General features: G+C 38.6%; 2 protein-coding genes across 2 annotated transcripts in view; both read left to right on the top strand.

The window, feature by feature from the left end:
- Positions 1–3965, top strand: part of LOC147413648 (immunoglobulin gamma-1 heavy chain-like) — a 29919-nt gene extending 25954 nt beyond the window's left edge. The window contains exons 5-8 of the mRNA XM_086477995.1: positions 1409–1690; positions 2315–2377; positions 2721–2837; positions 3469–3965. Coding sequence (XP_086334121.1) covers positions 1409–1690; positions 2315–2377; positions 2721–2836 — 461 coding nt within the window. The 3' untranslated portion in view covers position 2837; positions 3469–3965. The remainder of the gene's footprint in view (positions 1–1408; positions 1691–2314; positions 2378–2720; positions 2838–3468) is intronic.
- The window catches only part of LOC104344451 (T cell receptor alpha chain MC.7.G5-like), a 158231-nt gene that overhangs the window by 95311 nt on the left and 49557 nt on the right, over positions 1–13363 (top strand). The window lies entirely within an intron of this gene.

Below are 13363 nucleotides of genomic sequence, written 5' to 3'. Positions count from 1 at the left end.
CAAGCAACCTTATTTCATTACTTGTACATCTTATAAGAAATTTCCAGAGAAGGCTGTTGCTATATAGTTAATATTCAGGCTTCTGCAGTTGTCAAGAATTTGTCATTCATGTATGTCACTTGGAATTGGGAATTCAGCTCTCAAATTCTTTCAAAATTGAAAAAAATACATCTAAAATTTTCAGAATAACTCTTCCAAAAGATGCATGAGAGAGCAAGGATCCCAAATCCTGTGAAAACTTGTCAACTTCTTTTAGGTTCTTTCAAACCTCCAGTTTTAGGGCACATTTTTCATGCCTCAACGTTTATTGGTACCTTAGCGCTAAAGGACTACCACTGAAGGTTATTACACTTATCTAAGGAAGTTTGTAAGATTTGTTTATGGGCATCAAATGTTCACAGGCCTTGGGGTGTTCTTCCCTTCAAATCAGTTTATTATATAAATCCTGCATTATACTTCTAACAACTGCCATTGGAGCTGTGAGACTAATCATATGTCACAACAGATGAATGAGAAACATCACGCTTTTTGGAACAGGCACAAGAATTTTTGTTGAACCAAGTACCAATCCTACTCTCTTTTCATTGTCTCCAGGTGGAGTTGGAATGTCTTACACCATGTGCAATGTCTAGTGGTGAAAACTTCCCTCACAATTGAAAGTTCTTGACCTTATTAGAAACTCCTGGAGAAATTGAGATAATCAATTCACAGACTTCTGATTGCTTCTCTCTACTTTCAAATCTTAGAGACAAAAATCCTTCTTCCATCTGAGCATTTGTTATTGAAAAGATCAGCCTTGTCCCCCAGTCCAGCAGCAGTACTTCATTTCTGCAAGTAATGGCATTCATTGGAGTAACCTTGCACACCAGTGAAGCAACAAACTGAATTCTCTTTACCCTACCACTCTTGCTATGATTAGACCTTTTAGCCACATCAGAGTAAGATTTGCGGGAGTGGAGGGAGAGTAAAGGAAAAATAATTATTCCCTTATATCTCATAAATATGCAAGACAGTCCTTCATAGAATTGCTATTTTTAGGAATTAAATTGTTGAGAAAGCAGAATAATTTGACTCTCGGAGTGGCACGCATAAAAATTCTCTTCTCTTTTTCAGGTCCCTTACTTATAAAATATTCACATGTAGGCATGAGCTTTGGTGAAAGGAAGCTTAGAATCCTGTGCAATTAAAGCTCCTATGAAAAAACCTGCTCTCATACACCCTTTCTGACTTTGATCTGATCTTTTGGAAGCTGCATTAAGAAATAATGACAAAAAAAGCAATTAGTCATTGATAATGCTATGAATTAGTTACAGCTGGAGTATATATGTACTTTAGGTAACTTAGCACTCAAGCAAGCTTGCAATGAAATCAAATCATGCCCAAACAATGTGGTTTTTTTTTTTTACAGACAATCAAAACAGTTCGAGCTCACAATTAATTGTGATGAAATCAAAGAAACCGGAAGATGCTGGGACTGGGAAAGCAGCTTGTTTGGCAAGGAATTTCAATACAAAGGACATCAGCTTGGCAATGTCTTCTAATGAAGTTCTATATGAACAGAGTACACCCATTTTGACCTCAGAGGGCTTCTACGATACTATTAAGGTGGTCAGTGTGACAAAAGGTACAGAGGTGACCTGCACAGCCAGATCCAATGGCAAGACTATTTCAGACAACGGAACATTGCCAGGTACAATCTTGTTGTACAGCTGAAACTTATTTCTGGAGGCAATGTCTTCTAGAGCTTACTATTTCTCCTGCTAGTAAGCATTGCCCTGGGCAACCAGCAGAAATGGGAAAGACATCTGGTACTTAAGCAAGCAGAGCTAAAAAATATTTAAAAGCATCTAAAATAAATGGTCTTAACTGTTTAACAACTTTGATTTACTTTTTTTTTGGGGGGAAAGAAGATAAAATATTTTTTAAAAACATAGATTTACTTATGACTAAATACTTCACCACATAACAGCAGACCTAGAGAACAGTCTGAAATAGCCTTTCTAAAATCAACTAAAATTTAAAGTGGTGGTGTGGTTTGGTTTTTTTCTTAAACCACTTTTCATATTTTGGGGGATTGTTTTTCTTTGTTATGAAGCTCATTCAAATAGTAAAAACAAAACAACTCTAGAATTCTTTTGTTTCCTGCAATCGCATGGAGAAATTTTCTCCTGAAATTAACGTTAGAATTAGTGACTGGTCCTCTGAGCCACAGATTGCCCATAAGCTCCTATGCAAAGGGTCATATGAACATTTTGTTTAATCATTTATAAAATTTGGATATAATTCATAATACCTTTTCTTTGTCATACTGCAGAAAAGGAGGATGAAGAACCAGTAACAGGGAAGGTTTGTAACACCACAGACACCTCTGCACAAGGTTAGTTACTCAAATAGATTGTGAAGTTACATTATTATGTTGGGGATAAATGCATGGAAACGTATTTTCTCAGGGGTAGAGGAATCAGAATATAACATGCTCATCAAACACAATTGGCTTTTTCAAGTTAACTAGTTTAGTAACAGACAAACAGCAGGAAGCAAAAACCAATCTAGACAGACATCCTCCTCCCCTATTGTTGCCCTGTTTCTCTATCATCTTTTCCTTTGCTGCTGTTTCTTTCCCTGAAAATATTACCTGCGTTTTTCTCCATTTTCTGCCAATACCACAATATCCAAATCTAGACCATGATCTCTCCCATCTTTTCTCTGTCACTAAGCAGATACCAAAGTGGAGAAAGCAAACATGCTGTCTATGGCTGTGTTGGGTTTGAGAGTTCTGCTAGCAAAGAGTATCGCCTTCAATACACTCATGAGTATGAAGTTGTTTCTTTTTTGAGGTAAGGAAGCACAAAGTTTGATCTGTAGAAATACTGCAAGTGCATGCCAGGAATGACTGCCTGTTTTTGTGTACTCCTCTAACTCCACAAGCAATAACATCTGTTCATCTGCTCCTTTTTCCTTTAAATAACTCTTGTAGGTTTCTGGGGAAAAAGTAACAACAATGACAAAGAAAGAAACAAAAAACAACCCAAAAAAACCAACTAACACATAACCGCCACACACCCCCAAACCACAAAGAAAATAGCCCCTTTCTGTATCTAAAGTTCAGTTCTTGGTGGTCCCCAAATTTTCTTTGCAGCAAACTTGCTTTGCCAGAGCAGCTCAGGTACTACCAGAAGTGCCTAAGAGGTATCTCATTGACTATATCTAGTGGCAGAGCACAAAACCTGAAGAAAAATCAAGACAAATAAGAAGTCAAAAGCAAGGCTCAGAAAACACAAACATGTGAAGTAGTGTGAGGAAAGAGAGGAGGGGGGAGAATTTTTAAATCAAGGTATCCAAACAAGCACAAAAGATAGTCCAGCCTAAATTCTGTGAGTGCACGTTTCTTGATACGACAGCTATCGAACAGTGGCATGTAAGCCCAATTACATTGAATGTAGTTTAAAACACACGTTGCTTTTCCAGACAACAGGGAATCAAGGCAAGAGCAATCTGAAGAACAGCATGAGAGAGCATATACCAGCAGCACAATGAGTTGAACAGCCAGTGTCAAATCTGCTGACAAGAACCATCCAGAACACAACACAACACCTTCCCTTAAGACATTTTATACTGCTGAATCCTGCCTAGCTAGTTTAATTTAGTTTTAAGAGTGGTAACTGCTTTTGCTGTTTCTTTTTCTCTGTGAACTGAGTGTATTTTTCATCTTCCTGCTATGTAGAAAATTATGTACCCACTCTTCCAGGTTTTGCTGGAAGCATCCAACCTTCTTCAATAGTTTTGAAAAATCCAATCCTCATTATGGATATATGAGCCTTTTGAAACACCTTTTACAGGCATGTTGCATTACTGTCTCTAGAACTGATGTATTACTGCTGAGAGAATTCAGGCACAGTAGATGCTATTTATAGCTTTCATGTTTTTAGACAGCTTTAATAACAATAATTTTCTAGCGTAGATTAGACGACCTATGTTGAATCTGAAGTTATTAAATTCAACCAGATAATGTTGAACCATAGAAGCATTTCTTTATTAAACCTGTATTTCTTCTGCAAAGTGTATGGCACATATATTTTAGGTTACTGTAGTAGTGACCAAAATAAAGTACTAATAAGCCAAAATACTGTGGTCTGTTCTGTGCTTTTTCTTCTAAATTTGGGATGGAGATTGCTGAAATCCAACTGTCCTAACAACCAGTGAGATTACAAATACAGCTTTGATAACCTAGATTTCCTTTTGGCTGAATTTTTATTTTCTAGAATTTGTACAGGGAAGTGGAGATTCTTTTTGGCACATTAAAGAGCTTCACTAGGGCCATGAATTCTAGACTTAAGGGATTCAAACGAGGTCTAGTCTTTCAGATCACTTTGAAGAGACCCCAGCAAGATATTTTGCATCATAGCAAAAGGAGACACATGTATAAGGAGAAACCAGTTAAGAAGCAGCTTGATATGAACAGGAGGAAAGAAAATACACAGAAGAAAACATGCTGGTTTTTTCCATTCATTGATACTAGGAAGAGGCCAACAGGAAATAATGTATGGCGGTTTGATGGAGTGATAGTTGCTATAGAAACTTGATTATTAGTCAAAAAGGCCCCAATACACACATTCCTCAACTCATCTTTCTCTCACAAACAACAGGCAGGATGCTGTGGTCAACATTTATGACTAAGTTACACCATGCAAGTTTAACTCCCCCTTGTTTTGAACAGCAAGTTAACCACATCCTGAAGGGGAAATAAGGTTTTTCACATACTGACTGAGTTACTGCTGGCTTCAAGACAGCCTCTACAGAGTGCTTAGTAAGGTCTATTTAATTAAGCTTTGTCAGGTTAGTCACTCAGACCCTGTGGATACCTAGAAGAAGACTCTCACCCTGTACAGAAGATAAGTGAAATTTTCATAGCAAATCCAAAGACAGTAAAATGCTTATTTGGTGTATTCTGTCTCCATAACTCAAATCAGGGGAGCTGTTCACTAATATTTTTATCCTGATTTTCTGATGATAGTCTGAATCTTTTTATCTCGCACTCCACATCTTTTCCCAATCTCTCAGGCAAGACTAAGACTTGGAGTACCATTTCTGTGTCTCTGTGCAAATCAAGGAATTACATTTTCCTGAGTAGTCCTTGGTTGTGCCTGAGAGCTCTGGCAGAATTAAAATCCTGCAACACTGCACATGCAAAAAGAGGGATCTACAAATGTGTGACTATTGAGAGACAGGATTGACTCATACAGAAATTTATCAGCCCCGATAAAGACATCACCCGTACACATTGGTGCAGGACACTAGAGCCCTCATTTCCATCATGAAGAGATTCATGAACTGAATGATGCCTCCATGGTCAGGTTTTTCAGAACTCCTTGTGCGCCACAGGGAAACCGGTCAGTGTGGGAACATCTATGCCCTCACTAACCCCCTAAAATGTCAGTCACCCAAGTCTCTGTTACCTAGGTCTCAGTCAAAAAAAGATAAACTGGTGTGTTTGAGAAGACAGCTCAAAGTCTTCAACTCTGTGGATCATGAGAAGCGGGGAATACCCATCCATCAGTCTCTTACCACAGTCTATCTCTCACCCACATTGAGCAGAATTAGTCCCCATTGGAGTGGGCTAGTCCGATGGCCTTTCCTAAGCCTTTATTTCAGGTCAGAGTATGTGAAATAAGAGGGCTGTGTCACAGCTGGCCAAAATAAAGTTTCTGAGACACGATGCCAAGGATGGATACTGAAGACAGTCCAAGCATCCTTTTATTGTAACTAAAGCAGGTGCAGTCTGTTTTTCTTACTTTGTCTGGAGAAAACTATTTGGTTGGCTGTGTCTAGCCTTCTTCTGGAAGGAAAGGATTAGCTTCCTGTGACAAGAAGCAACCTATACTGGCTTAGACTAAGTGGGGATAAAAGAAGAAGAGGGAACAGACCAAAGAAATATACCCTTGGGGAGAAGAGAGGTATCTATACCACAAGATCCAGCTGGAAGAAGCAGATACATGTGCAGACACACAACGCCTTTCCAGCTCTTAAACTTTTGGACAGATTGTGCTGGATTTTTTATTTGAACTATTTCCTCTCTCAGAGGCTGTCTAGGTCGAATTATTTCAGTTTGAGTTAGGAAAAAGCCTGTAGCCCCTCTGTCCTACTTTCTGTAATTGTGACTTCCTGATTACCTCCCACTAGCAGAGGCTTTTCACTTTACAGTTGTAAATCTATAATTTTGAGCCAATGCAGAACATGCAGTTTAAGAAAACAGGATAATATCATTGTTTGCAGAAGAAAATACATAACAGGGAGCTTTTTTACAGCCCAAGAGTAAGATTGTGTTGGTGTGGCTAACTCCGCAGAAGAGGGCAGAGTCTGCAGCTCTCCCAGCTGATATGAGCTAAGTGAATGTTTTTGTAGAGAAATTGTGCTCCATAGTAAAATATCCTCTGTTAAAATCAGCACCTTGGGATTTAGCATTATCCCTAAATAGGAAAAAACACATTGTCTTATAAGGGATCTGACGATACCAGAATAATTGAGGATGATGATAAGTAGAAGTCTTCAGTACAAAACATTTTAATAGTACTATCCATATTCTCCTACAGATTTAACTGTGTCCATACTTGATTGTGTTCAGATGGCCTTTGAATGTCTCCAGGGGTGGAGTCACTATGCCTGGAGATACTCAAAAGCCATCTGGACATGGTCCTCGGCAGACAGCTCTAGACAGTCCTGCCTGAGCAGGGGAGACAAGATGACATGTTGAGGTTGGAAGGGACCTCTGGAGGTCATCTTGTCTCCCCTGCTCAGGCAGGACATGTGATATCTTTGTAATACACAGAAAGTCTGCCCAGAAATTTCAAAGAAGAAAGCCCAGGTTAGGAGTATAATTATTTGGATAGAAGAAGTAAATTGCACATTAACAGTGCAATTTATTTAGCAAAAAAAGGAGCTTATCTTGCCTTATGGCTGTAGACAGAGTGCTCAGCAGCACTAACACAGTCAAATAAAATACAAGAAGATAAGTAAGTAATGAGATACTTAACAGAAGACAAAAAGCAGAATGGGACTTGAGAAGACAGTGATAGCAGTAACGCTTAACACAAAGGCTTGAATATTTTTCTTTGCCATCTCTCACAAGGAGAGGTGGAGAACTAAATCTCAAACAGTTTGAGTATTGCTAGTGTGAGGCAGGCTGTAGGGAGTTGAAGCCCACAGCTCATGAGTGAAGTCCGCTCTGAGCAAGGCCAGGGGAGATGTTGCAGACAGACGGCAGAAACTTGGCTAATGTGGCAATTCGAGCTTACAGAGCCTGAACACAATCTGAAATTTCTTTGTCAGGTGAGCAGTGTCTTATTAGACAGGCAAACAGGTTGGGTACCTTTGAAACATACAAAAATATTCAGGCTTCAAGGTCTCTTGACATGATTACAAAAAGTAGTACCAAGGGCACTATATTACATCATATCACCTCTGTTGTCCATCAACCTCATTTTCTCATGGGTGTGCATATGGGAAAATAAGATCTGTCCAGTTTAGAGCTAATAGTTATTCAAAGGTATAAATAAGCATTTTTATAGCACAAAAAAATGATTCTAAAATCACTAGTTATGACTGTGGTTTAACCTTTCCCTCCTGTCCATCTGACTACACTAATTTTGTCTAAGGGAGTATTCTTCAAATTTAAGTCTGGCCTAGGGTTAAGAAACTGCTCCCAACACTGTTGTTGTTTTCAGAATAAGAACAACCTCCAGAAGTCATTCACCCAAAGTAGAACCTTGGTCTTAAGTCCCTCCAAACAGTGTTCTCTCTCCACCCAGTGTCAGAGCCTAGAAACAGCTAGAAATAGCTGATGTGAACATCTGTCTCCATATACAAGTGCATGTATCCAAGCTGCAGAGTCTGTGGACTTCTATCTTTCTTTCCTTGACTTTAATGATCATGGATCTTCACAATATGACACATGCCTCTCCATTCTCTCCTCTGGTCCTAAGGATCTATCAAGCAGGTCTGTGTCATGATCAAGTAAAAAATGTACCCGCCTCAGGAGGCTAGGAAATTGTCTTTGTAGGTAAGGGTCACATGTGTGTCAGACTAGGGGTCTGAATGCCTTAAAGTTGTTTGTTGTGTGTATCTCCTCACCTCTTCTATGCAACTGCTGTTGTGTCGTGGAAGGTGGGTTTTTTTGTTTTAAGTTTCTGATTCACACCCTTTCTCCTTTTAATGCAGACCTAAGAAACTGAAGTCATAAAAGATGTTCATTTGGTACATAATGGTCAACAGCATGCCCATAACCCCTAAAGCTATAATTGAAGTCTACTAGAAGTTAGAGACATTTATTGCAGTGAAAAAATATGCACAGCTTTCTAGATAAGTTTAAAAGTAGTTGAGAAGGATCCCAGTAATATATCATCAAAAATTGTCACCCAAGTAATGAGAATCAACAATGCAAGTCCTTCACTGGTGAAATCCTGCACAATTTGCTCAGAATGATTGCTCAAAGGTGTCTTCTCTCCTTCTCTGCCATGTGTCAGTAAGTGATTTTTTTTCTTTCCTTCCCTGTTATATTGCTTTATGAAAGCTTCTGCCTGCCACTTGCAGAACAAGTTGCAGCTTTTTTTCTCCAGCAAAAGGTAGAAAAAAGTCTGATGTTCATGTGCTTATTATTCTTATCCAAAGCAATCTGGTTGCCTGGACTTTGTCTTTGGCCTCCTACTTTCCAGTGCTAAGAGACAGGATTGCAGATTTAGAAAACAAATGAAATTTCATCATAGAAAGTTCCCATGAGTCCAAACCTGATGTGAAGAGAAGATATAATACATGAGTCTCAGCATCTCCGAGGGATTGTGCCCTTTGAACATTGCAGCTGGTGCTGCAGGACAGCCACAGATGTCTAGAGTGACATTGAAGACATACAGTGTCTGTATCTAGTTTGGCACCTTGGAAGAGGACTTACCTGAAGAAGAGTATTCTTCCTTCTGTGTACCTTGTTAATTCTAGATATTCACCCATCAAATGTGCAAAGGAGTGAAGAACTTAAAATGCCCTCGAGGTCTGGTGTAATGGGGCAGCTATAGTCCTTGGTAGCTTTTAAGTTTAAGATCCTTCGCATTCTCAGGCAGTCCAGCATCAGAGTCTCAAACTTTCGAGAATACTTGACCCAACATGTTGAATAATTCAGCTCTTTTCTTTAAAGGATTCCAAGAAGTAAATCAGGGATTGTTCAAGGGGGAGAGCATATAACACATCCTTCCCTACTAAGTATGTAGAAGAAAATACGACTTTTTTAACTAAGGTAAAGTTTTTTTGCTTTGGTTTTCCTGAGTGTTTCTAAATCTTACTACATCTGCTGTGATACAATCCCATTTTGAGTAAAGAACTTAAGAAACCAATTTCACCATCAGCACTTTTATTTACACAAAATGGCAATATTTACAATATTTAATCAAATGTCATATGACAGCTTTCTGTAAATTTAAGTCATTTTGTTGCAGGTTTCAAATGGTTGTATAGGCTTATATTGTGTTTTTTATTATATTTCAAGGACTTTAATTTTTGTCTAGACATCATCATGGTCATTTCTCTGTTAGATTTATTTTAACTGTGGAATAGCTTCTATAGTCTAGCTGTTCAGAAAGCTACTTTGCTTTTCTGTGGAAGAGTTCATTAAAATGATGATAATATCTAGATTTCAAATGAAAATCTAAACTACTTTGCCAACTCCTGAAAAATCTCTTCACCTGGACTCTGCTTAAAAAGATCATGTTTTAGATAAGATGAGCTGTTTAACATTCCTTTCCCAACAGTACTTCAAGTACTGTTCAATTTTGTCAACATCAGGAAATTTTAAAATTGTGTTTCTGCTTGGCCCAATTTTATGACTGTTCTGCTCTAATTTATTTTAAACCTTTTTTGCATTGTTTACTTGTTTTATCTCAGTAAGATACATATGGTATACTTCACGATCTTTTTACCCATTGGTAATCCATAGCTCACATCCTGAGTCAGGGAGGCTTCAGATCTTCTTGCCTTGCACGAAGCATTAAATCCCTATTGTTAACAGTGTCTTACTTATTCCATTTTAAGGCTGCAATTCTTTTCTGACTGCTACTGAGCTTCATGTGCAATTCCTGGCAAAAGTTTACATTCATTGTATGCAAAATTTCCATCTTCAGCTTTCTATTGGGGACTTGCTGCTTGTAATTTTGATAGCTTCTCCTCCAAGTTGCAACTGCTTCTTAGAAGCCAGTTATCTTTAACTGCATGCTATAGGCAGGATGGGAATGCAGAGTAGTTCACAGAGCCCAGTACGACTCAAAAGGTGCAATATCTGCATTTCTACTGGCTAGTGGAACCTGCAATCATTCAGATACAAGTTTCACTAATCACTGATAGAAAGCAGATCTCTGCCTGATAAAAATAAGGTGTTGCGCACTATGCATTTTTTCAGACTCTTCTGGTTCTACAGAGGGTGAAACTGCTGTAGCAACCAGGAACTTTGAGATGTGACTGTCAAAAAATTCCACCTCCAAACAGCTTCTCAACCCTTTTACTACTAGCAGGTCATAGCACAGTATGTATTGTGGCTTCTCATTATAAAAGAACACATGCAACCCACAATGTGAACTTAAACAAAACCTTTTAAGTACTTTCAGTGAAATGTTCACGTCCAACAGATCAAGCTTAATCTTAATTCCCCTTGGTCGGCCTCACAAATACAGTATGTTGCCAAACACCTGCGTATTGCTTCTTGATGAGCAAGTCAAATGGTGATAGCTCTCTCCTGTGGCAGAGAAGATTAAAAGCACCCTAACTGAATAAACATCTTTCCAAAAAGTTAAATGGAAAACATCATGAAGAACAAGGAAAACTGAATAGCAGTGAGAATATTTTGCATTATCTCCCATATTTTTATTCATATACAGGAAAAGGAGTGCTTATGCTTCCAACCTATACATTTCTTGCTTCTGCAGAAATGTATGGGAACACCCCAAGCAAGATTAAATATCTCTAAGGTTTTGGTGCCCAGCCTTGCACAAGATGCAAAGGATGCTAAAACTTCATGCTAAAACGGCTCTAGCAGCACAAGGCAGGACTCCCAGTCTCATTTCTTTAGTGTCTTGGCTTTCTCAGAGCCAATAAGAATGTCACAGAAAGGAAGCAGTTCAGGGACAGTATTAATGTCTCTGTAGAGTGTCCAGACAAAAGTGCTTACATCAGCTTCATGACCTATACATAGGATTTTGTATCCTCTGTCAAACTGTTACAACACAAACAAATTCTTACTCCAACCATATGTAAAAAACCAAAAAGAACACCTGTCTGAACCCTTTCCAATTCAGTGCCATGAACGTGCACATAAAAACCTTGTTTCTTGCTTTTTTTTCATGTGATGCCCAACTGTCTTCTAGGGCTAGAGTTCTTCCTCATCCTCAAGTCTTTAAGCTGCCTATGAGCACAGCACATCAACCTTGGGGCTTATTTAGTACTTGCTTGCCAAAGAGGAGTAGGGAAGTTTGCTGTAAGTTGCTTTTAAAACGAGTCTGGATGTAATGTGGCTAATGGTGCTTATTTTTTCCTACTGTAAAACCCAGCTGGGTGTAAGAGCTATGCCTGTGATTATTATTGCATGCGCTGTATCCTCTTCTGCAAGGGTTGCATTTGGAATGAAGAGCATACATATTCTTAAAAGGGTACTGAAAGCAAACTCCGAATTTCTAGGAGTTTTATCTTGGTAAAAGTAATTAAAACACGTGAAATGAGGTGAAAAAATCCTTTTTTAAGAAAATCAAATTCCATCAGTATATTCTTTTCAATTTAAACTTTATAATTGAGGTAGTAAACCAGGCTTTATTTCACTTTCTGGTTATATGACCTTTTATAGATATTTTTAAGAAGATAAACTGATTATTTTCTTGTTATTACTTCGAACAATATCAAACTGCGCGAGAATGGTGAATATTAAATAGCTTCTTGTACAACTGAATCCTTCTGCTGTCTTATACATCACTACAAATACAATATAATAAAGATATTCCTGCATTCTGCTGGGCATAATCTGACCTACCCGTTCTGTTTCCCCAAAGTACTAAGAAGTTCCTCATAAAATTAGATCTATTGTGAACTGAATTTCTTTCCTTGATCTCTCCTGCTACCTGCTGGTCAAATTTTTTAGTATTCTTACAACATTTTCAATTTAATGAAATCCAGTAAATAAGTCAAATGGAAAAAAAATCAAACAACACTCAAACCCCATAAGTGTTGTCTCTGCACAATTAAACTTCTTCACTCTTCATTTGCATTCTTGCCTGGCCAGCAGGTGCAGATGAAAACACTTGCTGTGGGATATAGAGGCTTTAGAATGTCCAGTGCCAGAAATGCACAGGGGAAAGATGATGAATAGCTGAACTGAGATTCAAAGAAGCTTTATTCAAAGATACAAGCTACCGTAGTTGTAGAGTTGTAAGTGACTTGTAGCAGAAGAAATGGAGTAGAATACGCGAAACATTTGCAGCACTGCTTTTGAAATTCATTACTATTTCTAAGGGAGCTTTAAACTATAAGTTACTCAAGAAACTCAGTGGTCAGGATGTCCCAGGATGGAGCAAAGATGTCTTTCTGGGATACAGGTGCCAAAGTGTCTGGTGCTCTGTGATAAAGAAATTGTAGGGCAAGTTGTTGCATCTAGGAAGGCTACAGATGAGATGCACTCAGGAGCTGTGTTCTTCTGGTGAGGCTTTCTGCTCCTTTGACTGTGAGGTTTTCTACAGAGAGGTTTCTCACAGTGGAAGGACCAAGCCGCATCAGTTCCATCAAGTTCTGCCTATGAACCTGGCTGTTTCTGGAAACAGGTAAGTCTGCTGTTGGCCAGGAATTTTGCACGCCACAAACCTGTGTATATAATACTTCTTCAGTTTAATTCAAACTGGGAATTCAGGGTGCCATATTTGGAATCGCTCGGTTTATTAGGTATACTGCAGTCACAATCATGACTATACTGAGGGGTGTGCTCTTGAAAGTAATTGAGTCTAGTGGTACAGTCAATCAAGGGGAAGGCAGGTGTTAAAGTGTTGGCCTTAGAGGTGGTCACTTGCTATAGCACTCTGGTGAAATTACTTATCCTTTGATGTCCCCTATGTGCGAAACAGAAGAGAGAAATTAAATTCCTTAAAACTTCTTTATCCAAATGCTGCAGGGGCTCAGGGGAGGACAGAATGACTTAAACAGAAAGACAGAATTGGTCTGTTCTTTCTTTTAATTCTGTTTCATTTATATATTTTGTACTAGCATCAGTGGGAGAGTTCCCATTTGCTGAACAAATTTATGTGTTTGGAACTATGTGTGGGATATTTCAAACTGTTGAGTGATTGGATCTCCT

The sequence above is a fragment of the Leptosomus discolor genome, chromosome 25 (assembly GCF_034619465.1).
Source record: "Leptosomus discolor isolate bLepDis1 chromosome 25, bLepDis1.hap2, whole genome shotgun sequence".
In the NCBI taxonomy this organism is placed as follows: domain Eukaryota; kingdom Metazoa; phylum Chordata; class Aves; order Leptosomiformes; family Leptosomidae; genus Leptosomus; species Leptosomus discolor.
This window is presented reverse-complemented; position numbering and strand designations above follow the sequence as displayed.